At 58.8% G+C, this 24513-nt stretch overlaps 2 protein-coding genes and 1 long non-coding RNA gene across 4 annotated transcripts; 1 reads left to right on the plus strand and 2 right to left on the minus strand.

Annotated features, from left to right (window-relative positions):
- Positions 1-5050: 5050 nt before the first annotated feature.
- LOC110467570 (uncharacterized) lies at positions 5051-7145 on the minus strand. 2 transcript variants are annotated; one of them, XR_002464874.2, is made up of 4 exons: positions 6675-7145; positions 6450-6537; positions 5456-6035; positions 5051-5365 (listed from the first exon to the last, which is right to left on the minus strand). It is a non-coding gene; the product is annotated as an uncharacterized LOC110467570 (long non-coding RNA). The 2 variants fall into 2 exon arrangements; XR_002464873.2 differs by having other exon boundaries at positions 6450-7145.
- Positions 7146-10865: 3720 nt separating this feature from the next.
- MPEG1 (macrophage expressed 1) lies at positions 10866-13320 on the plus strand. The gene has a single exon (XM_021556023.2). The coding sequence runs from the start codon at positions 10937-10939 to the stop codon at positions 13082-13084; it is 2148 nt and encodes a 715-aa protein (XP_021411698.2). The 5' UTR covers positions 10866-10936; the 3' UTR covers positions 13085-13320.
- A 1071-nt stretch (positions 13321-14391) lies between these two features.
- Positions 14392-21752, minus strand: DTX4 (deltex E3 ubiquitin ligase 4). The gene is made up of 9 exons (XM_021556024.3): positions 21542-21752; positions 18533-19250; positions 17661-17722; positions 17360-17521; positions 17193-17254; positions 16787-16939; positions 15980-16141; positions 15614-15703; positions 14392-15356 (listed from the first exon to the last, which is right to left on the minus strand). Exons 1-9 carry the CDS (start codon positions 21750-21752, stop codon positions 15123-15125), a joined length of 1854 nt encoding a protein of 617 aa, XP_021411699.2. The 3' UTR covers positions 14392-15122.
- Positions 21753-24513: the final 2761 nt, after the last annotated feature.

The following is a 24513-nucleotide window of genomic DNA, read 5'->3' on the forward strand; positions in this document are numbered from 1 at the left end:
TGGCCAGGCTGTGTTTAAAATAGCCTGAGGTAGCAGAGAGCCCTTTGCCTCCCAGAGGTGGTGCTTTAGGAAAGCCCCTCCAGCCTGGGAAGGAGCTTTTGGCTCTGGACACATTCCCAGTCCCCAGCAGCAGCAGGACCTGTGCTGTTCCCAGCAGGTGAGGCAGAGGTGCCTTTCCTTCCTCCCTTCCCTGCTGCACTTTGGCTTTTTGAGGGGTCTCTGGGGGAGAAATTGTCATTCCAGGGCAGAATTAGCCCTGGTCCCACTATAAGCAGGAGGAATCATTTTATCCTTGATTTTGCATACACATTTTGTGTTTTCTCTCTGTTGCTGACACCATGTGGTGAAGCAGCAGCTCCCAACCTTGTCAGTGCTGCTCCCTGGAATGGATTTTATTTGTAACACCAGGAATTCCCTGCTGGAATCCCAGCACAGCCCCCAGATCAATGTGCAGTTTAAGGTCTTACACCCTGACCAGGACAATTTCCTGTCTCTAGGCATGGAAAATGGGGAAAAACTCAGACTGGAGTGGAGCCAGGATCCAGAATGGAGGAGTGAGGCGGCGTGCTCAGCCCAGGCTGGGGTTGGCACAGGGGCTGTTCCCCGTTGGATGATCCCCATGTGGAACAGATCCTTCTCTTCCTTTGTCCAAAGTACAATGGGTAAGGAATCAGGAACCCCCAAAGTGGGGCCTGGAATGAAAATGGTTATGTTAAAATTAGGCAAAGAATGCAGTAAGAAAAAATGGCATCCTTTTTATGTACTAAAATAGTAGGGAATAAAATGTTGACGAGGGGCACTTTTATTTGGTGTCACCTCTCATTTTTTATGGATAGAACCCATAGTGGGCAATCAGAACAGAAGTAGGAAAGCCAGGAGCATTTGACTTCCAGAGTGGACCTAATTTCCATTCTCTCTCTCTCTTTCAGGACAGGAAAAACCACTTAACTCATCCCATCTCTGCCCAAAGCTTTGGTGTTTGAGCAGCCAAACCCGACGGGCTCCAGTCTGCACTGGAGGGCCCCTGGTCCTGCCCGTGGTGTGGGGTGAGTCCCCAGCTGTCCCCAGAGGGATCTGTCCTGGTTTCAGGCTGTCCTTGCCTGGTCCCTGCAGTCCCCAAGGCTGAGACACAGAGAGCCCTGTCCCAAGGGGCCTTTGGCTCCTGGTCAGGAATGTGGTGGCAGCCCCAGGGCAGGGGAGCTGAGAGGGGCAGTGCCTGAGGCTGCTGCAGGCAGGGCAGTGTTTACCCTGGGGCTGGCCCCACAGCTGAGTTCCAGCAGGATCAGGGCACAGATGCTGCACTTTGTGTACCCAGGGAGTTTCTGTCCCCCCGGAGATTTCCTGTGGCATGTGGCAGCACAGGGAGCAGAATGAAACCTGCAGCTCCCGTGGCCATTGCTGGCCTTTGTCCCTCTGTTGTGCCATCAGCCTGTGGGAATTTGCTGCTGTCACTGCCACTGCCACCCCAGCTGGGGGCTGTGTCCTCCTGGCAGCCCTTCCCAGCCCCAACAGGAGTTCCAGTGGTGCCTCTGTGCCGTGCTGGGAGCTTTGCTGGGAATGTGCCTCATCCCTGGGGGTATCCTTGTGTTCCAGAGCAGACAGACTCCAGAGCTTTTGGGCTTGTCAGCTGCAGAGGTTGATTGGAACAGTCCCTGAGAGGAAGAATGACAATGAGGTTTGTCCAAGTGGTGCTTTCAGAGCCCACCTGACAGTGTTTGCTTTGTGTTGGAGGTTGTTGTGCATTTGCACTGCAGGGAATGAATGTCCCCTTCCCAATTGAGTCCAGCAGATCCCAAAGGCTCTTACAGGAATATTTATCCTTTACTTCCCTCTCTGATAACTTAATCTGCCATTGAGCCATTCCTTGAGTTCTCCTGGAGAAAACCTCACAGCAGAGGAGTTTGCAGAGGAGCCCAGAGCTGTGTTTGGAGCAGAGAGAGCTGAGAGCTGCACCTGCCTGTGCTGCCCCAGCCTGGCAACATCCACATGGAACAGCCTGGGCAGCTGGGATTAGATGGAGCAAAATCCCTTCATGGAAGAGGTTTTCCCCTGTGCAGATCAGGCATGGGGCAGGCAGTGAACTGTGGAAATCAGCTGATTTCCCTCAGAAAGCATCACTCCCATCAGCAGGAATGACAGGACCTGTGCCCACTGCTCAGGATTCACCCAGCCAAAATCAAGGGCAAAGGTTGGTTTGGGTCTGAGAACTTGAAATAACTTTGAAAGAGACAAAATCGCCTTTTTCTTCTTCCTTTCAGATGCTGGAATTGCCTCTGGATGAGCTCTCACTGCAGGCAAATGCCAGGCCTTAATGGTTGTGAGTTTGTGTTCTTCTCACAGGGGAATTAACAATTATTAATTATTAGTTACAGAAATGTTTTCTGAAACCTTCCCCCTTTGCTGGTAGATCTTCTCTCTGCCTTTGAATTCACAGCTGTTCCCTGCTGTCATTTGCCTGCCTGAATTCCTTGCAGCTCCTAACTGGAAAAAACTGGGATAACTCAGAGGGGACAGAGGTGACATTTTTAGCTGAAAACCTGGGGCAGTTGAGAGGGGACACTGAACTGTTTGTGTAGGAAAATGTGAGGGGATGTCGAGGGGAGCAAGGTGGTATTTTTGAGGGAAAAGCTGAGGTGATGTTTGGGGGAGAGAATCAGATTTGTGGAGTAGAAAAGAGTTAATATTGTACAGGAAGGAAAATTTTGGGGGTAAAACTCAATGTAATCTGTAGGGGACAATGAATATATTGGAGTAAAAATGAGGTACTCAATAGCAAACAAGGGAAAATTTGGAGACAAAACTTGACAAAATCTCAAGAGTAAATGAACACTTTGAGGGAAAAATGAGGTGATGAGTACTGAGCATGTAGGGCAAATTTGGGGCCTAAATCCAAGCTAATCTCTAGGGGAGAGCATGAACATACTGAGGTAACATGAGGGAATCAGTTTTGAGCAGATGGGGAAGCTTTTGGGTAAAAATTTTATGGAATAATTTGTGGAGCAAACATTTTGAAGTAAAAATTAGGTACACATGGAAAATTTTGGGGGTAAATCTTGACAAAAGCTCCATGGTAAAAAGTAAATTTTACTTAAAGGAAAAATGAGGGAATCAGTAGTGGACAGGTAGGGGAATTTTGGGGGGCAAAACCTGAAATAATCTAAGGGTTGAGAAATAATATTTTTGGGTAAAAAAAAGGCAATAAATTGTGGACAGGTAAGGAAGATTTTCCGGGTAAAACTTGAGATTATCTCAAGGGAGAGTGTGAACACTGACAAACTGAAGCAATCACTGGGAGTATGCAAGGAAATTTTGGGGGTGAAACGTGGGAAGATCTGTAGGGCAGAGAATGAACATATTGAGGTAGAAATTAGGTGATCAGAAGTCAACATTAGGTAGAATTTGGGAGGAAAACTGGACGGGGAGTGTCCCCCCTCCGGACCCCTTTCTCCGGAGGGGGCCCTGCCCACCCGGGACCCCCTCCTGAGGACGGCGCCCCCCCTGACCCCCAGCCCCGACGCCGCCGGGGATCCCCCACTGCGATGGGGGCAAAGCCGGAGTGCCGGCGGCTCTTGAGAACCGCACTGGGGGACCCGGCGAGCGGGCTCGGCCCCGGGTGGGGCTCCGGGGACAGCGGGGGCGCCGGGCTCCGGCCCGCCGGGCTTTATTCTGCGGCGCCCCGAGCCCCGCGGCTGCGGGGGAAAAAGGGATGGGGGACAGGGAGGGATGGGGGGGAGTATGGAAAGGGGTTGGGGGGGTTTGGGGGAGAAGGAGGAGGAAAGGGAAAGGCCGGGTGGGGAGAGGGATGATGGGCAGAGGAGGGGTACAAGGGCAAGAGAGGGGAGGCGGGCTGGGGAGAGGGTAGGAGAGAGGCGAAAGGACGAGGGGCGGTCCGGGATGTGCAGGGGAACAGGGAGAGAGGCCAGGGGAGGCTGGGGAGAGAGGAGAGGGCGGGGGGCTGGGAGGGAGAGGGGGAATGGGGGGAGAGAGAAAGAAGCTGGAGAGGTAGAAAAGAGGGGAGAAGGGGGGAAAGAAGGGGGAGGATAAGGGCAGGATAAAGAGGGCGAAGAAAGGACGAGAGGAGGCTCCCCTGAGCCACGCCGGGAGAGCTCGGCCCAGCGCCAACCGCTCCTCCTCCGAGAGAGCAAATGCCGCCGGTGCCGCTTTCCGGGCATTAAATCGCCCGGCCCCGCCCCGCGCACCTGAGCCGGGCCCGCCCTGCCCGGGCCGGGGCGGGACCATCGCTCCCGGCCCCGCCGCTCTCAGCCGGGCCGGGCCGGGGCTGCGGGCGGCGCCGGGAGCGGGCCCGCGGCTCCGCGTCCCGCCGCTGTCTCCGGGGCCCCGCGCGGTGCCGCCGCTCCCCCGCCGGGCGGGCTGCGCGTCCCGGCCCCGCAGCGCTGAGCGGGCCCGGGGCTGCCCCGGAACCGGGCCGGGCCCGGGCAGCCCCCGGGATCGCGGGCCGGGCTCCGCTCCGAGCCCCGGACCCCTCCCGGTGCCCGCGCCGAGCCCCGAGCGCGGCCCCGGGGCTCCGCCGCCGCTGCGGAGCTCTCGGTGCGGCCGGGGCAGCCCGGCTCGGGCCGTGCCTAAGGCAGGGCTCGGGGTCACGGACACGGGCTCGCCCTGGCCGAAAGAGCCCGCCCGGAGCACCAACACGCGGCTTCTGTCAAGCCCAGCAGAACGCTGCGCTTCCGCTTCTTTGCTGAGCCCAAACTCTGGCTGACTGACCCGATTCAAGACCTCCCGAACACAGGACATGGTCTCTGCTTCAGGCCTCTAAAATGTAGAATTTGGTCTCTCTGAGATCCCAAATGCTGTCTGAGGCACCCTGGTTTCAAGCCCCACATGTCTATTTCTGTACTTGGTCAAATGAGCCCAGTTTTGAGCCCAAATACAGCACTGGGTGTCCCTGTGAGCCCCAAAACTGCTCCAGTCCATCATCTTCGGAGGCTCCAGGAGTGCCCCGGGCCATGGGCAACACAGCTGGGCACCACCAGCAGCTCCCTCACCCCCCGCCCCCGTGGGATGGGGAAGAGACCAGAGACAAAAATCCAGCTCAGGGGGTGAGATCAGAACAGTTTAATAACAGAAACCAAGACAAATACAATATTTTAATATTGTTGACAGTGATAGCAGTGATAACTGTGGATAACAGTGATAGCAACAAGAGCAGTGACAACAATGACAATAAAAAGAAGCCATTCCACACCCCATCTTTAACATTTTAAATCCAAAATGTAATCCAGAGCACCACAAACTCCCTGTGTGGGGGATTTCCACATTCCTGTTATTTTCTCTGTGGTCCATCCTGGGGATTTATGGACTAAGGAAGGCACTGGCTGCTCCTCTGGGTAAGGGAAAGGCTCCTGTGCTATTCCCAAAAACAGAACACCTGGAATTAGTGCCATGGGAGCCCAGTCTGGTCCTTCCAGTCACTAGGGGTCACCCAGAGGGTCTTTACCTGTATAAAGTGAAAATGACATCCTGGTCCAGTGCATTCCCAGCAGGATTGGACACTCCTGGCCACAGTGACCAGTCCATGAAACTTGGACCAGTGGCAATCCAAAGACAATTTTAAGTTGGAGACTTAAAATCAGAAACTCCAATTCTTTTCAGCACCTCTTGCTTAAATGTTTCGCTGCTGGAAGAGGTCAATTCGTATTTTTCCTGACCAGATTGCCAAAGTGAGAAAAAAACAATCAGCATTTCCTGGATGCCTCCATCAATTCCACTTCCACTCCAGCCATCTGCAGCCAGTGGCTGATGGGCAGGAGCCTGCCTAGAACAGGCTCAAGGGGTGGTATTAATTCCATTATTCCCAAGGTTTGAATGATTGTGGCATCATCCCATGTCCCTGAGTGTGCCAGAATCCCCAGAGCTCCAGGAGCTGCAGCCAGCTGCAGGCAGGTGTTTTTCTTTCTCAGCTTTTGGGAGTGTGGGTGAAGGTTCCCTTCCCTGTCCAGCTCTGGGAGTTGTCCCTGCCACAGACCCCACAGGGATCTTGGGCCCTGTTGGAGCCAATTCATGTCATGGCCCACATCCTACAGGAAAACAAGAAAGTGCCCAGTCGGCCCCAGTTCCAGGCAGGAATGTCTCAAACAGCACTGTGGGGTGTTCCTCCTGTTCTGGAAGGGAAGCTGGGATGAGCCCAGTTCCCAGGGCCTGTGCAGAGGCTCCCTGTGGAACAGCACTTCAGTTTTTTTGTCAAGGGCTTTTCCTGATGCCCTGAGGCACAGGATGATCCATACATTTGTCCCTCCCTTATTTCCCACACACTCACAGACTGAGGTCCTGCTCTTTTTGCCCTCCCTCAGGGGCTGCAATTGCCAGTGGGATTTTCCCACTTTTCAGCAGCCCAGGAATCATTCTCCAGTGTCTCCAGGAACTTTCCAGAATGGACCCATTCCCAAGTACAGAACTCAGGAGAAGGGAAGAACAAAGGTTTTAGCACTTACCATCTTTAATTTTCCTTTCCCACAACAACTTGCTCTGGCTCTTTCCATCTCAGAAGGTTCCTTGTCTTTGTTTCAGCCTCAGAGGATTCTGTGAGGAGATTTCACACCCACAATTCAAGATCCCAAACCCACAGGGTTGCCCGTGAAGGCAGAGCAGTGTTGGCTGCTGCAGTGAATTTCCTCCATGTGCACAACTTAAAAACCATTACACCACTTCATAATTACCTTGAGCTGGTGCTGTAACAATGAAAAACTGATTTTCCATGTTCAGAGGAAAGAGATTGTCCTGGTCAGGCTGTGAGACCTTAAACTGCACATTGATCTGGGGGCTGTGACTGGGATTCCAGCAGGGATTGAGCCTTGTGTGTGTGCAAAGCCAGTGTGGGACTGGGCAGGATTTCACCAGGGGAAGCTCTTGCTTTAATCCTTGGCAGCTTTTCTCAGAAATATTAAACAAAGAGGGAGGCCTTGTCCTTAATCCAATTACCACAGGGAAGCATATTACTGTTTCTTGTTTACCAGCTACAAACAAAGCTGAGAGCAGCACAGAAAAGGTTGGGAGCTACTGCTTCATCACACGGTGACAGCAACAGAGAGAAAACACAAAATCTGTATACAAAATCAAAGACAAAATTAATTATTCCTCCTGCTTTTAGTGGGACCAGAGCTAATTCTGCCCTGGAATGACAAAGAATCTCTCCCTCAGACCCCCAGAGACCCCTCAAAAAGCCAAAGTACAGCAGGGAAGGGAGGAAGGAAAGGCACCTCTGCCTCACCTGCTGGGAACAGCACAGGTCCTGCTGCTGCTGGGGACTGGGAATGTGTCCAGAGCCAAAAGCTCCTTCCCAGGCTGGAGGGGCTTTCCTAAAGCACCACCTCTGGGGTTCACATCCTGCTGGCTTTCCACTCCATTGGGAAAGTAAGGATTTCATCCAGAGCCTGGATAAGGAGGAAACAAGGAAGCCCAGCCCATGGACTGGTCAGATGAGCCAAGGGGGGACACAGAAGCCGCTGTCTCCATCCTCCTCTTCCTCCTCGGCAGGGTTGGCTTCCTCATCCTGCAGAGCCAGCACAGGGACAGTCACCAGCCTGCTCATCCCCAGCCTGGGCAGCAGGGACGGGCTGGTGGCACCCTCTGGATGTCACCCCTCTGCCTGGTGCCAGTCCTGCTCCGCCCCCGTTCCCGTGCCCGGCTCGGAGCTCCTTTGAACGGGATGTGAAACCACAAACGTTTGCTCTGCGGCGCTTTGGGACAGCAGAGACTGCCCCGAGGCAGTGGCAAAGCTCCTGTTCCCACATCCTCTGCCTCCCACAGCCCTGCTGGGGCTGGACAGAGCAAAGAACTTCTCCGTTCCTGCTGGAAATTTCCCCCTGTGCCCATAAAGCCCGAGAAATCGCGGCTGCTCCATGCCTGGAAGTGTCCAAGGCCAGGCTGGATGGGGCTTGGAGCAGCCTGGGCTGTGGATGGAATGGCAGGGGATGGAATGAAATTATCCTTAAGGTCCCTTCCCGCTCAAATCATCTGGGGATTCCGTGATTTCTCCATGTATTTATTTTGCACCATTTCCTCTCAAATTTAAATTCTCAAATTTAGACCATTTGTTAAAGGAATCATTTAAAAATTATTCCAGGAGTTAAAAGGGGAGCGTCAAACATACAGGAATCATTCCTACACCCATCAAATAATTATTAACTGGAAGCTATTCCCTCATCTCTGTGCTTGCTTTGCTTCCCTGGAAGACCTTATGATCCCAGAGTCTCTCAGAGAGATGTACTGGAAGGTTTGCTCTGTTGAAAAGCCAAGGAGGTTTACAGCACTTGTCCCTGTGCACCTTTATCCTTTAACCAGCTTTCCCTCCGCCGGCACACCGAGCCCTCCCCTGCTACTCGGATCCGTTCACCGGGACACCGACTTCCCCCCATTTCCCCCGGTCGCTCCTGCCCGTTCCCCGGCCCGCTCGGGGTTCTCCCCGTTCCCCGCTCACCTCCGAGCCCGGCGCCGCCGCTCCCGGTGCCCCCGGTCCGGCCCCGCTGCTCCCCGGGCTCCGCCACTGCCGCTCCCGGCTCCGCTCCTGCTCCCCGTGGTTGTCCCGCTCCAGCTCCATGTCCCGGTCCCCGTGGTTGTCCCGCTCCAGCTCCATGTCCCGGTCCCCGTGGTTGTCCCGCTCCAGCTCCATGTCCCGGTCCCGGCGGAGCCGCGGGCAGCGCTCGGAGCTCTCGTGCTGCAGTACCGGGTGTGCCCACAAGGCGGCAGCACTGAGGGTGTAGCGGCCAGCGCGCATGCGCAGCGGTTTTAGTGGTGCCAATAAATCCCAATTTCAGTCAATCCCAGATCCCGGATTTCGGGTGTTCCAGCGCGGGGAGGGAGAAAGAACTCCGCGTACGCAGAGCTGTTTCTAGGTTCTGCATACAGATACTCTTGTCTAACTTTTTCAAGCCCTTTATTGTTTCATTTATATACATAAAACCTTGTATTTTTATTTTCATGCCCTATGGATCCATATTCAGAATGCCTTACAATCTGAAATCCTGTCTATAACACAGCAGATTTATCTTGAAATAAATAGCGGTTTTGTATATATAAAAATGAGACTCTTTACACTTTCTACTGTTTAACACACAAATGAATTTTCAGGCATTTTGGGGCTATAACCTCCCTTTTTTGGAGAGATCCCACTTGTTCCCCCCCCCATTCCCCACTCACCAGCTCCCCCACCACAGACATTGGGGTGCCCCAAATGACACCATCACCTTTCAGACTCACACACTTCTCTTTTTCCTCACCCCCAAAGAAGGCACAAAACGAGTCCAAGTGCCCTCACCAGCAGTTCAGTGCTTCCATAAGAAACATGTGGACATACCCCCACAAAACGGAGAAAAATCAAGGGCAGGACAGCTCCCCAAAGTGTTGTGAGTCTCCCCCCAGCTCCTGTCCCACAGTCTGGCAGCTGCCCCATGGCACAGGAAGCGTCCCCAAGGGTGGTTTCTCATCTTTCCCCTCTGGCTCCACCACGTTCCCACTCCACTTCAGGCAGAAGACTCCTCAGTTCCAGGAGATGTCTGATCCATTCCCTAGGCGGAATAGGTTAATTCAGAGCACCACCTCAAATGCTAGGGGAAAAAACTACATTCCACTGCCTCCATGGCACGGGGGTAGGTTTCAGTTTGCGAGGACTCTGGACTCCAGGACGGTTTGGATGGATGGAGACGAGAGATCTCTGAAGGCTGCTCTTGGAATATCTGGTTTATTAGAGAGGGTGAAAGGCCCTGCTTGGAGTCACCAGACATGACACGTGGCAGGCCCTAGGCATGGGGGAAGGGAGAGGCAAGGGGTAGGGGGAGATAAGAGAGGATCCCAAGAGGGAGAGGGTGTTCCAGGAGAGGAGGAGTTGCAAGATCTGGCTCCTCAGGGACTCCTTATCAGGGGCTTCAAGGTGGGCTGGAACAAGCCTTAGGCCAGTGGGGTCACAGACTCCTGATGCTTCAGGGGAGGGTTCCAGATGTGGGATGAACCATACATTGGGAGTGAGATAGAATAGTCTTTTTGACCTTTGGACCTATTTGTGGTAAGGGCATTGTTCAACCAGAAGGGGGGATTGCTTTCATCCTGGCTATACTATTGTTTTCTAGTTGTTCAGTAACTAAGGTTTGGTATCTCAAAACTTGTTACCATCTCAATCTCTGTATTTTCTAAATCTTTTGCCAGGCAATCATATTTATAAGGCTTTCTTGTTTCATCTTCCGCAGTATTAGGTGAAGTGACGACATAGCTTGCACATCCTAGTGCAGACGAGAATCCCTGCACAAGGGTTTTCCAGCTACTCCAGGGGCTGGAGCCAGCAAGAACATCCCCAGTGGTGTTCCTGTTATCCTTTCACCCCTACTCCTGGCATTATCCTGCCCAAAAAACACAAGCACCTATGGTCCCTATGCCTCCTTCACAGCTGTCACTTCGGCCTCCTCCCAGGCAGAAGTGTCCCGCAAAGAGGAACTCAGGAGCAAAACCAGGGGAAGTGAATCTGTCTATATGGAAAGACTCACCATTTTCACAGCAGAAACTTCCCTAACTCTTTATTCCCCAAAACTTGCAGCATCTGCCCTGTGCTGCTGAGCCCGAAGCCCAGCCAGGCAGCAGCTGGGCAGAGCTGGATCAGTACCCTCAGCACCTGGGGTCAGCATTCCCAAGCAGGAGGTGCTGTCCCGGCTGGTGACACTGCAGACCCTGGGGGAAGGACAGGAGTGACTGCAGAGGAGAGGAGGAGGAGGAGGAGGAGGAGGAGGAGGCTGCAGAGAGCCCCTGGGTGGGGCAGAGGGAGGGACAGACACCTTCCTGCTCCCCACCCCCTGGTCTCCGTTTCTACTCTGTCATTTCTCACGTGCCTCAGTTCTCACTTCTCCTTTCCCTTTTGTCAATTCCTTCTGCCAGTTCATTTTCCCCACTCTGGTCCCTCCGCTCCGACTGGTGAGGGCCCAGCACTGGCTCGGCCATGGGCTGGGGGCTCTGGGGGGCCTTGCTCACCTGGGCACTGCTGGCATGGGTGACAGGGGCTGAGCAGTCCCAGGAACTTTTGTCCTCTTCGGGGTTTGGGGTGTGCAGCAAGACCTTGAAGCTCCCACGTCTGGAAGTTCTGCCGGGAGGGGGCTGGGATAACCTCAGGAATTTGGATATGGGCAGAGTCTTCAACCTGGGCTACTCACAGTGCAAGACCACAGAAGATGGATCTTACCTCATCCCAGACGAGATCTTCACTATCCCCCGCAAGCAGAGCAACCTGGACATCAACTCCGAGATCATCGAGTCCTGGAAGGATTACCAGAGCATCACCTCTGCCTCCATCAACCTGGAGCTGTCCCTCTTCTCCGCCATCAACGGCAAATTCTCCAGCGACTTCCACCGCACCAAGACCCAGCAGGTGAGAGACAAGGCTGTCACTACCCGGGTGCAAGTCAGGAATCTGGTTTACACTGCCAAGATCGACCCCGAGGCAGCCCTGGACAAGACCTTCAAGCAGCAGCTGCTGACCATCGCCAGCCACCTGGAGAACAACCAGACCCAGATGGCCGATTTTCTGGCCGAGGTGCTGGTGCTCAACTACGGCACCCACACCATCACCTCCGTGGATGCAGGAGCCACCTTGGTGCAGGAGGACCAGATCAAGGCCACCTTCCTGAAGGACAGCTGGGCCGCACGGAACAGTGTCACCGCCTCGGCCGGCGTGGCCTTCCACAACATCGTCAACGTGGGAACCAAGGAATCCCTGGAGGTCGGCTCAGGCTTCACCAAGGAGTACCTGGACAACCGCACCAGCTCCAGGGTGGAGAGCATCGGTGGGACCCCCTTTTACCCAGGCATCACCCTGAAGACGTGGCAGGAGAGGATTCAAAACCAGCTGGTGGCCCTGGACCGCTCGGGGCTGCCCCTGTATTTCTTCATCAAGCCCAGCACGGTGCCGGAGCTGCCGGTGCCCACGGTGCGGAGGGTGGCCCGGTGCGTGGAGCTCGCCATCCGCCGCTACTACACCTTCAACACCATCCCGGGCTGCACCAACACCTCCTCGCCCAACTTCAACTTCCACGCCAACACCGACGACGGCTCCTGCCAGGGCACCATGGCCAACTTCACCTTCGGGGGAGTCTTCCAGGAGTGCGTGGGCCTGGGCGGTCCCGACGCCGGCGCACTGTGCGCACGGCTGGAGCAGAGGAACCCCCTCACCGGGGCCTTCTCCTGCCCCGCCACCTACACCCCGGTGCTGCTGGGTGTGCAGGAGCGGGAGGAGGGGCACAGCCACCTGGAGTGCCACAACGAGTGCACCCTGGGCATCTTCTGCCACCGCAAGTGCCAGGACGTTTTCTGGCTCTCCCGGGCGCAGTTCAGCGCCTACTGGTGCGCCGCGAGCGGGCCGGTGGCTCCAAACTCGGGATACCTCTTTGGGGGGCTGTTCAGCACCCACGGCACCAACCCCATCACCAGAGCCCAGTCCTGTCCCTCGGGGTACTTCCCTCTGAAGCTCTTCGGCGAGCTCAGAGTGTGCGTGAGCCAGGATTACGAGGAGGGGGCCGAGTACGCCGTGCCCTTCGGGGGCTTCTTCAGCTGCCAGGCAGGGAACCCCCTGGCCGGGCAGCACCGGGGCACGGCTGAGGACCCCCACGCCAAGGGCTGTCCCCCGGGCTTCAGCCAGCACCTGGCACTCATCAGCGACAGCTGCCAGGTGCAGTTCTGCGTCCAGGCCGGGCTCCTCACCGGGGGCTCGCTGCCGCCCGCCCGCCTGCCCCCCTTCACCCGGCCCCCCGCCAACCTGCCGGCCGTGGACACGCTGCTGGTGCGGGACGGGGACAGCACCTGGGTGAGGGACGGCCAGAGCCACGTGTGGCGGCTGGCACGGCCGGAGGAGGTCCGGCACGTGGCCGAAATGGTCAGGGGCCGGGGACTGTCAGGGGGAGAGGTGGCTGGAGTCACCGTGGCCGTGCTGGCTGGGCTGGTCACCGGCCTGGGGACAGCCTGGTACGGCCACCGGCGCTACAGGGCCAAGGGGTACCGCAAGCTGGGCACAGGGGACAGCCCGGCCCCCGCCAGCCCCGAGCACAGCACGGTGCTGAGCGTGGGCGAGGGGTACCAGCAGGGGACGGTGCCCTGAGTGCCCCCTTCCCCTTGTGTCCCAAATCCCCAAACCCCTGGGAAAAGGAGGGAGCAGAGGGGCCCCGGGGAGGGCTGTATCCCAAATCCTGCATGCTGCAAGCTGCAACCCCTGTCTCCATGTATATCTATCGGGATAGATATACACACGCATGCAGAGAGGCACGGAGCAGTTTTTATTTCAGCCAGCAACTCATCGTGTAGTCAACAGAGCATTAAAAAAAGAAAAAAAAGTCACGTTGTGGAAAGACTTACTCACAGTAAGAGCCATCGGGCTGGCACCGCGGAGGTGGGGGACCCTCCCCCCTCTCACCCAGAAGGTTTTGCATAGCTCCAGACAGGCTTTTTCTGCACTGGGGAAAACCCAGGGCGGGCAGTGGAGGAGAAATCATACGGCTGAGAGCCACCCAAACAGGGGCGTGTGCCTGGGGAAAGAGGGTTTCTCCCTTGAGGTAGAAGATAGCAACCCACGCTGAGGGCGGCTGGGCACAGATCGGTGCAAAGGGACGTCAGGGGGACTCGGGGTGCCTGGCCCTGCCCACAGCGCCCCTGGCTCGCCTGGCCACACAGATGACTGACAGAAGACAACGGAGAGCCCAGGCCGTGCAGGGACCGCCAGAGTCCCCTGCTATCCGCTTTATTGACCCCCAGCCCCTCCACGGCGTGGCCGCGGGGGTGACGGACCCTCCGGGCCACGGAGAGGAAAAACAGCAACGACAAGAGAACGATGCACAGCAGGATGGACCCCCCTCCCAGCACAGAGGGCCAGGGAACCCCCAGCACCCGGCACAGGTGGCTCTGAGAGGCCCCACAAACCCCTGGTTTGGGATGGAAGGGACCCCACAGACTCTCTCATTCCTAATCCCCGCCCTGGGCAGGGACACCTTCCACCAGCCCAGGGCTCTCCAAGGCCCAGTCACCCCAGGGGGATGACATGGACCCCCAGAGCCTTGGAACACACTTCCCCCACCCCCATCACCCACACTCTCCTACCCACACCACCCTCCTGGCCCAGCCCATGCCAACCCCTCAACAACCACCTTCCCCTCCAGACCTCCCCAAGGCCTCTCCGGGGGCAGGAAGGGGGACACTTCTTACCCCACCTGCACCTGGCCCCATGGGGACCCACAAGTGACAACCCTCCCGTGGGGCAGAGCCCTGTCGGGGTGGGGGGGCCCCAGAGCCCCTGTCCCAACCCCAAGCACCACTGTGCCCAGCCCCAGCTCGGCTGCAGCACCACGTTCTCCCAGGCTGCCTCCCCAGATGCCCCCCCTATATGTACATATATACGACAAAACCCCAAAACACGAGGTATATAGAAATTCCAACGTGGGGACGCCCCCATACGAACAGTTCAAGGAACCCACTGCGGGGGGTGGGATGTCACTGTCCCCCCACACACCTCCTACCGCCCACCAGCCCCTCCCTGGCATGCAGAGGCAGGGGCAGCCCGGACTCGGGGACCCTGCAGGGCACAGCTCGGACACAGCCAAGAGGAGCAGGGGGCAGGGCCACGGGGAGCTGAGGCAGCCCAGGGCCCCCCAACCTCCACAGACACAGGAGACCAGTGGGGAGGTACCGGACAGAACGAACGAACAAACAAACGTCAGAGGGACGAGGCAGAGCAAGGGGGACTCCCGTGGCCCCAGCTCCCACCCCAAGCCAGATCCCAGCCCCAGGTGGGTGGCAGAGGTGTTGGGTCAGGCTGGGACTGGCACAGATGAGGAGAGAGGGGAGTCTGGCACCCCCTAAGCCCTCAGCACAGTGGCAGTGAGGAAAGGACACCATCCAGAGGGGTGGCCGAGCCAGCCTGAAGCCCCACAGCCGTGTGTGAGGATGTTCCTGCCCTGCAGGAGTGAAGGGGATGGCCAAAAGGACCTTCTCCCGCATTCCCAGCCAGCCTGGGGCACTGCGTGGCTGCCACTGGGAGCAGGGGGCTCCAGGTGTGCCCTGAAAAGCCCCCAGGCAGGCATCTCCAGCAGCTTTATCCTGGTGGGTGCCGGCACAGGCAACCCTTTCCTTGCCTCCTCGCCATGGTCTCAGTCCTTCTCCTGCGCCAGGCTCTCCTCCGTGATGCCCTGGGCTGCCAGCTCAGCCAGGACATTGTCCAGGTAGTTGATGTCGGGGTAGCCGTGGCCAGTGAGGTTGGAGCCGAACTCTGTCTTGTGGTGGATCTCGTTCCAGATCACCGTGTCCGACTCGCCCGTGGTGCTCGAGGTCCCGATGGCGAAGATCAGGCGCCGGTCCCAGGCCACCAGCAGCAACTTCAGTACCTGTGGAGGCCAGGAATGGGGCAGGCAGCAAAGCAAGCAGGGCAATGTGGGCAGCCCGCAGGCAAGGCCTCCTGGAGCAGCCCAGCACAGCCTCCTGGCCCAGCCAGAACACAGGGACCGGGCTGCTGAGCCTGTATGGGAAGGTCACAGGACACCTGCAGAGCCTGCTGGATGGGTTGTGGAGAAAACCTCCACCCACGTTCCCCTGCTTGAGCCATGTTTGCTTTTCCCACCCTGGCACGCCTCGGCCAGCTCACCTTCCTGCCCTTCTCGCTGTCTGGCAGGTAGCAGTGCCGGGGGAAGCCACGGGCCGTGAAGCTCTTCCCAGGGTTTGGATGCTCTGGTCCCTGCATCGTGGAGAGGAAAAGAAAACCCTTCTGGAGCTCAAATGCAATCTCTGGACACAGGGGCAACTCGCCAAGCCTTGGGGGGCACTAATGCCCACCATCCCCCTGCCACCAAGCAGGCAGGGACAGCACTTTCATGCAGATACACCCCAGACTTTCCACAACATCCTTGTGGACAAGCAGCTCCAGAGTCAAGGCACAAACTGCAGTGGGACCTGGGGCTGATACAGCTGTGACAAGGGCTGCCAACACCCCAGATGGCCCCCCCAGACCCACCTGCACCCCCGGGGGGATGTTGTAGATGATGCGGATGGTTTTGCAGTCGGCGTGGCCGGGCAGTGCGTGGGGGATGATGTGATATTCCATCTTCCCGGGAGGCTGCGTCCCTGTCTTCACCCCATAGATGGTTTTGCAGGTGGGACACTGCAGACTCCCATCCTGAGAGTGGGAAAGGGGGGACACAGTGAAACCAGTCTCTGCAGCACCAAGCCACACCAGGCACTGAGTCCCCGAGCAGAACTGAACGTCATTTTAATCAGGAAAAACCTAATTTTAAAAACTCTCAGGAACTTGGGATAGGGCGGGGAGAATTCTCTACCCAACTTCAACCAAAAACCTGAGGTCTGCATTTCTCTTCTCCATCAGTTTTCCAGCCCTCATTGCTTTGCCTAGCTCTGAATTGGTGGCTTGTTTTGCTTTGTTTTTTCAAAGAGGGAAATATATTAAATATTGAAAATCTCCAAACAATGCATTTTCCAGGGAATGTCAAGCACGAGGGGTATTTACAAAAACCCTTGCATGGCAACCAAATTCCAGGTAACTCTGCTCAAACATGCAGGGATCAAAGTCCACCCTGGCAAGGAAAACAAGCACAAAAATCTGGGCATAGTGGGGGGGAAACACACCCACACAACCCTGAGTTCTGATTTAGCAGTCCCCAAGTGCTTGCTGCTGATAAAAATTAAACTCCGAGTCAGGGTGGGAGCTCTGGAATGCTCCGGGGCAGCCAGGCTGTCCCATGGAGAGCTCGTGGAGCTCAGCAGAGGTGGCTGAGCCGGGGGTCCCCGCTCCGCAGGCTCTCACCTTGTTGCCGTTGTTGTACATGGCCACCAGGCAGTGGAGGTGGAACGCGTGGCTGCACTTGACCAGCTTCCCCACGAGGTCAGGCTTGACGGCCGGCTGGGGCCCCTTGTAGCCAGAGGGGGCAGAGAGCCGCTCCATGCAGATGGTGCAGTCCTGTGCCGGAGGGGAGGGCAGGGATCAGAGGGATGGCTGCTGATGGGCCGCCCTGCCCTCACCCAGGGACCGGCACCCAGCCCTGGGCCGGGCTGTCACCCTGCAGGCACGACACACAGCCCCTCTTTGGGGACAGGGCAGAGCCATACAGGGCGGTGGGATATGCCTGCACGTGGCATCACGTGTGTCCCCCAGCCCCTCATCCCAGGGCAAAGCCCCCTGGAACACCCTGGCACAGCCCTGCTGCTCCTACCTCATCTGGCGGATGCCGCACTTTCTGCAGGTATTTCTTCAGCACCTCCTCCGGGGTTTTACCTGCGGGAGAGCAAGAAAGGATGGGAGAAACCCACTGCCAGGGGCAGCAGAATGGGTGGGACGCACAGGGGAACCAGGAAGGGCAGGAGGGACAGTCTCTCTTACCCTTCTTGGCCTGTTTCTTGGTGGTCTTGCGGCAGGAGTGGGAGATGCCAGGGATGGACTGGATCTCGCTCTTGCTGACGGGCGGGGGGTGCAGCACCAGCTTGGGGGGCCGGGTCAGGCACACGGGCAGCCCGGCTGCGCTCATGAGGATCCCCGTGATCCCTGCACAAGGGGGTAACAAATGGCACTGAGGAAAACCAGCAACACCCTGAGACCCAGATGCTCCCCAAAACCTGCCCCACTGGGGCTGTTTATCCCCACACGCTGGGGCAACCAGCACCCGCTGCAGCCCTATCCTCACCTGCCAGTGCTGGGTTGACGGGGCTGGAGCCAGTGAGGTTCTTCACAGGGACAGTGGGGACCCTGAGGGGAGCCAGCAGAGACCACATCAGGACAGGCAGGAGGCACCCACGTCCCCACAGGGCCCAGGGGCTACACAACAGTTGCCTGAGCAACTGCACAGGCCCTGGCTGGAAAAAGAGAATCCCCCAATGGGGCAACGTGCCCCTCCCTGCCCCACTACCGCCTTTTCTCTGGCGCTTTAGAATCCCTGACTGCATCTCCATTCATGGCCCCTTTTTGTCACAGCTCCCCGGGCCAGTCTGTTGTTTCTTTTCCTCTTTTCTCCTACGGCCACGTCACTGCCACAGCTCTTTCCCCCCCTCCCCTTGGGGCTCTCTTCCATGGGAAAGTTTCCCGGTAGGTCAGGAGCAGAGGGAAGGGGGAGGATGGAGAGGGAGAGGAAAGGGGCCAAGCCGTGACAGAAGGCTGACGGCAGAGCCAGACAAAGGGGAGAAACAGGCCCATTAAATGTCCACCCCATCACAAAAAAATGTCTTTAGAGGGTGGGGGTCTGGAGGGACCCCTTCTCACGGGGCCTGAATGGCTTTTCTTTGGGCCTTTCGCAGTCCCCCACCCAACCCCTGACTCCAAGAGAAAGAGCAGCCTCAGCCTCTTCATTGAGATGCAAGAGCCACCCCATCCCTGCTCCGGTCCCCAGGCACCTGTGAGGAAGGCGAGTGGCCCAGCAGAACCCACCTCCCTCCACGGGAGGCTGAGGACCACCGAGGTGTCTCCCACCACACTCAGAGGTGACAGACCCCTGCAGTGCCCCGGGGAGGGGGAAGAGTCTGTGCTGTCCCTTTCTCCAGCCAGGCGCCCTGTGGGACTCACCCGGAGGCGATGAGCACGCGGGACTGGGCGATGGCCAGGCGCTGCAGGTGGCTGCGGTTCAGGGTGCCGAGGCTGGGCCGGGTGCCTTTGCCGCTGCCCACGCCGGGGGGGCTGCCAGAGGCGCCGGCCGAGCTCAGGGCGGGCGTGCTGGCCGCCTGCCGCCGGCCCCCCTGCGCCGCCAGCGGCTTCAGCGAGCCGCGTGCCGCGGCCACGCCGTCCGGCGCCTTCGGCCCTGCCGCGGGCAGCGCGGGCTTGGGGGCGGCCGGGGGCGCGGGGGCGGCTTTGCGGGGCTGCAGGGTGGAGGTGCCGGGGCCGCCGGCAGCGGCTTTGACGCTCATGACCAGGAGGCACTGGGGACACGTGCAGGCGGGCACCGGCGGGGCCGCCGCCGCCCCGGGGCTGGCCGGCCACGACTGCGACTTGGGCAGGGTGCCCGACACCAGCGGGTAGACCATGTCGAGGCGGCGGCGGACGCGGCGCTTGCGCTGGGTCTGCCGGTTGATCTGGCCCATGGTGGCGAAGTCGATGACGTAGCAGAAGCCGATGGCACTCAGGTCCACCCAGGGGTGCTGCTTCTCGTAGGCGCGCTGGATGGTGATGCCCACGTCCATGTCGTAGGGCGTCCACGTCCCGCTGTCATTCTCCCACTCCCAGACGACTCCCTTGCCCGGCGCCGAGGATGGGTCGTAGTAGCTGCGCCGGACAGGCCGGATGGTGCCTGAGGGAGGGCGACAGATGCCGTCAGACCCTGGCGCCAGCACCCACCCGTGGGCAGGCAGCAAAACCACCCCGACCTGTCCCACCGGAGCCATTCCACGCGGGGACAGCACGCTGCTGTCCCCGCCCTGTCAGGGGACTGGTGTGCCTCGGTTTCCCCAGAGGGCAGGGGCATCCCACAGCCTGGGGATGCACCCCCAGTGCAACTGGGCTGAAGGGAAGGGCAGATTTCATTCCCACTGGCCCACAGGCCAAGTATGGAGCCACTCAGCCCTGATGGGGAAACACAGAACCACAAGCCTGGCTGCTCCAGCCTGCTCCCAGGGACCTCCCGGGGGAGCCTGATGAAACCAGGCATAAGGGCACCCAAGTCCTGCAGTGCCTGTCTCCCTCCCAGCTCTAGGCTGGAACACGTGAATAAAAGATTCGAGGGGCAGCTCCGAGCCCCAAGCAGTGACACACACAGGGCCTCACCCATGTAGGGGAGTGGGGCTCGTGCCAGCCCCACCATCTGCAGCTGCCAAACCGGCCCGCGATGAAAACCCCAACTGTGGCAACTGATTTTCCTCACAGGGAAAATCCCTGTGAGACCAAGCTAAGGAGTTTGAGCAGGGCCCTGTGCCCAGCTCCCGCTGCCCCATCAGCAAACATTAGGAGTGGGATGAGAGCACAAAGCACCAAGGCTTTGTGCCCTGCATCTTTATTTTGGCTAGGCGTTTCCTTTCCCACCACTCCCAATTAACTAGGATGCATTCAAAGCATGGACACAAATTTTGGGAATTCCTACAATGAGGTGAAAGGCTTCCTCTTTGGGATGTCTCACAGCAGGGCAGGACTGGGTGTGCATGGTACAGGGGTCCCATCCTGAGTGTGCCACTAATGCCCAGAGGTGTTTGGTAACAGGTGGGACAAGCACCACTGCCTCCAGGTCCTTCTGCAGATCCCCATGGCTCAGCCCAGCAAGAGGAACAAGAAAGCACTCAAAGAGAAGCAATAACAAGTCTGCTGCTTCGGCTTTTCACCACGTGTCCTGCAAAGCCTCCAAGAATTTCAGTCCCTTCTCACCCCCACCTCTCCGCGGAGAACAGCCACCACCGCAGGTCCCTCAGGGACACGAGTGGGATAAGAAGGAAAAGGTGTTTTATCAGCACGCTGCTGAAGGGGCATGGGGTACAGCTACACCCGAGCCGAGCCAAGCCGAGCCAAGCCGAGCCACCCGCCCTGTCCTGTCAAGGGGCACCCGAGGCAGAAAAGCCGAGGGGAGCGGGGCAGTGATTTATCCTGATCTGGCGGCAGCATGCGGCATCTGGCGGTCCCCAGGCAGCAGTGTGGGAATGCTGTGCGTTCCCCCAGCCCCTCGCCGCCAGCCGGCCTCCCATTCAACAGGGGAAGAAAGGGAACAATAGCTATTCAGGGCCTGCCAGGGTCGCGACCCCCCCAAATCAGAGCTGTTTAATGACCCAAAATACCAACATCCCCAGCAACCCAGGGAGAGACAGAACAATCTCCCTTTCAGTCCTCCACCCTGGGCAACAATAGCCCCCAGAAGCTGGCCTCCAGCCACCCTGCTCGCAGAGGTCCCTTGTCCCCACACCCGCGGGCAGGGGAGGGTCGCCGCCAGTCCCCAGGGCTGTTGGGGAAAGAGGGACAAAGGAGGGTGTCTGGCACTCTGCTGCACCCCAGGGACAAAGCACACTGGCCATCACGGGGGTGTTGGGGGTCACAAGCCCCCACGCTAATGCCCTGCCATGGGTGCTTGTGCCCCACATCCCAGACAACCCCGGGAGGTGGGGGACAGACAGCCCCATCACGCTGGGGACCCACCCGCCCGCCCGTGCCCTCCCTGAGCATCCCTCCACCTGCTCGTGTCCCTGCGCTGGGGCCGCCATCCCCCAGGGCAGGATCCGTCACCCAAGTGCCATTCAGCTCTAGGTCGATGGCGGCTCAGATCCAGCACAGAGGGAGCCGGGCACGGCCCCGGGCAGGGCGTGCAGCAGACGGGCTCTCCTGAGGATGGGGTGGGTGCAACAGGGCCCGGGGCGGGCAGCACGACCCCGGGGGGACCAGGGATGCGCGGGCAGGACCGGGCAGGGCGAGGACCTGGGGATCCGGTGGGAGGACACGGGCGAGCTGGCATCGCTCAGGGCGGTGCGGGGCCGGGCTCGGCGGGGCCCGGCAGCGCCGCTCGGTGCAGCCCCGCGCGGCCCCGGCGCGGGGACACCGGGACGCGCCTCCCGCGGTGCCGCTGCGGGCGGGAGCGCCGAGCACGGCCGGGCCGCGGGGCCGACTCACCGGTGTCCTGGCGGAACTGGTGCATGGACTGCAGGTCGATGATGTAGGGCGCCAGGCGGCTGTCGGCCTGGCCCAGCACCACGCTGCCGCCCGCCCGCGGCCCGGCGCGGGCCACCGCCTCGATGTGGTGGCTGACGGCCGGGCTGTAGGGCCGCCAGCGCCCGTGCTCGTTCAGCCATTCCCACACCACCACGGCCGAGGCCAGCAGCATGGCTCCGCCGCCCCGGCCGCGGCCCCGGCTGGCTGCGCCGCTGCCGCCCGCCCCGGCGGCTCTCGCATGCTCGGCGCGGCGCAGGGCTCTGCCCGCCCCCGCCCGGGGCCGGAGCCGCGCACGGCCGGGCCGCCCCTCGCCCTGCGCGCACCCGCGGCGCCGCTCCCGGCCCGCTCCGCCCGGCCCCGCCCGCACCGAGCGCCCCGGGCCGGGGGCGGCACCGCGCACGTCACCGCGCCCCGCCCCGCCCCGCCGGCACCGAGCGACCCGCGGGGGAGAGGGACCCGTCCCGCCTCTCTCCGTACCCCCATCCTGCACCCGGCGCCTCCCGCTGTCCCCGTATCCCTGTGCCGCATCCCGGGTCCCCACTGTCCCTGAACCCCCACCCTGCTCCCCTGGGACCCCTCCCAGTGTCCCTGTACCCCTGCCCTGCAGCCCGAAGACCCTCCCCACCCCGTACCCCTAACCCAGGGAGCAGCCCGGGGAGCCCCTGATGTGCACCAATCCTTGTGGGTACCCCCCAGTCCCTGCCTGCCAGCGATGACACTCAGGGTGCTGGTGAGTCTCAGGGAAACTGCTCCATGTGCTGTGACAGAGAAATGTGGTCCAAGAGCTTCTTTAGGAAGTAGCCCCCTGAGCTGCCCTTGCCTGTGGCCTATGACACACAAAAATCGTTTCAAAGCCCAAAATTGCCTCATGTCCGAGGGGCACGTGGGTTGTAACCCCGGCTCCTGCACCCCAGCTCTCCCAGCTGCCTGCCTGCCCCAGCTGTGACGTGCGCAGCCCTGTGCAACCCTCAGACTGGAGCAGCCGGTGCTAGCCCTTCCCTGCAGGACAGAAAAACATTCCTGAGCTTCTTGTTCTACAGAGCCCATAAGCAGCTTCCCAGGGCAGCCCTGAATGGCGGGATATCGGTGACAGACTGGTCTCACCTCCTTTTGTGTTCCTGTGCTCAGACACGCCTAACACTGATTTCCTTGTACATGAAACACCTGGACATTCCTGATTCGGCAGAAATGTATAAATTGCCTGTGTCCCAGGTCTGGCAGCACAGGAAATCCCCCAGTGCATGGTCCACCTCAGCTCGGAGGCAACTCATCCCCAGGAAGGTGGTGAAGCTCCTCTCCGGACAAACCTGTTTCCCAGGCACTGCCCATCCTGCTGAGTGCCTGCCAGTGGCGCTTGTGGTGAGAAACCATTAGACAAGATCCAAAAGAGAGGAAAAAACAAAGGGAAGAAAAAGGGGGAACAGGTGGAGACTAACTGCGGTGATGCCAGCTGGTGGGAGCTGCGGTGAGAGAGGATGAGGTGAACCACAAAAGTTCTCCTTTTTCCAGCTCACACGTGGATATGCACACAGGGCTACACTTGAGGCACATTTTCCTGCAAGAATGGGGGGGCTCCTGGCCCTTCCCAGGAAAGCAGCACAGCCACAAAGAGCCACTCCTCTGTGTTTCCACCTGTTCCTTTGAGGCAGATAAGTGCAGCCAAGACTACGACGGGGAAACCCAGGGAAATCCTTTCCACTGACTCAGACAACAGGAAAAGGCTTTCCTGCTATTAAAAAAGGAAAGTGTTGGTGAATATCCACCCACCCCAGCTCCAGCTCAGGATCAAGAAGTCAGAAGCCAGCACTGCAACGCTGGTGTAGGACCGTGGGTGAAGCAGTGGGACCAGCACAGTGGAATCCCACCAGCCTCTGGGCAAGGAGCAAATCCATTCTCACCCAGCACCAAGGCCTGAGGTCAGGGAGCAGCCTCAGCCAGCTCAAAACCTTTCCGACCCCACAAAGTACGCCCAGCCACATGTTAAGCCCTAAAAACATTTATTATTTTGAAATTGAACACGCCCATGGGTTGCTCTTGGTGGCTCCATGCCTCCTGCAATTTGGGAGTGCAGCCCTCCCTCCCCCCACCACTACAGTTCCCTGTTCCCACCAGCACTACAAATCCCTTTTCTCTTCCCAAAGCACAAAGCTGGATGGTTTTGGTGGGTTCTCAGTTTGCAGGAGGCCATTGCAGGGGTCCTCAGCAGCATTAGCCACACAGGTACAACTGTCCTCCCCTCGAACTCCTAATTTCTGATTCCAAAATGAGCAGCTTCATTTGCCTTCAGCCACCTGGATCAACTTCACTTCAATCCGTGGCAAAGCAAATCCAAGGGCCTCCTGGCACCACGGGAGCTCAGCTGTCGGGCGCCCTTGTCCTCGCCAAGTCATTTCACTTGGTGATTCCCTCAGGGCTGCAGCTGAAAAATAGCATTAAATCCCAGCCAGCTCCGACGTCACCGCCTCTGCACGGCATGGTGGGGGCTGGCTGGCAGGGAAAGGCCGGGAGCTGGAGCCTCTCGTTCAGCCAAAGCATGGAGTTTGGATTAATGGATTGCTTTTCCCCATTGTTTCTAGGTAGGGTGGCCATTCCTGAGCATGGTGGCTGCTCTACAAATGCAGGTGCACCCAGCTGGCAAGGTAACAGGGAAGGCATAAGGAAGGTTGCAAAAGCCCAGGGAAATCCCTGGGGCAACACCATCGTCCACCTTTGGTCTCCATTGCTGCTTTCACCCTGGAGCGCAAGCGGAGCACCGAGCTCAGCTCTCTGCCAGCAGCTGATGTGGGAGGATCGGGTTGCAGCCTTGCCCAGCTCCCCAGGATCTCAAGGTCATCTCATACCCGGCCTGTGCTGCCGGAGAAAAGAGGTCTGTTCCCACCTGGTCAGGTGGTGAGGTTCAAGGACACATTGCAGATGTCCCTGCCTACCCCCGG

Source organism: Lonchura striata, chromosome 6, assembly GCF_046129695.1.
Source record: "Lonchura striata isolate bLonStr1 chromosome 6, bLonStr1.mat, whole genome shotgun sequence".
Lineage (NCBI taxonomy): Eukaryota > Metazoa > Chordata > Aves > Passeriformes > Estrildidae > Lonchura > Lonchura striata.

Coding starts and splice junctions, on each gene's coding strand:
- MPEG1 (XM_021556023.2), top strand. CDS start 10,937: ATGGGCTGGGGGCTCTGGGGGGCCTTGCTCACCTGGGCACTGCTGGCA.
- DTX4 (XM_021556024.3), bottom strand. CDS start 21,752: ATGCTGCTGGCCTCGGCCGTGGTGGTGTGGGAATGGCTGAACGAGCAC. Junction 17,723..18,532: donor CGCGTGCTCATCGCCTCCGG/GTGAGTCCCACA, acceptor GGCTCCCCTCAG/GGTCCCCACTGTCCCTGTGA. Junction 16,940..17,192: donor TGCGGCATCCGCCAGATGAG/GTAGGAGCAGCA, acceptor CCTCCGGCACAG/GACTGCACCATCTGCATGGA.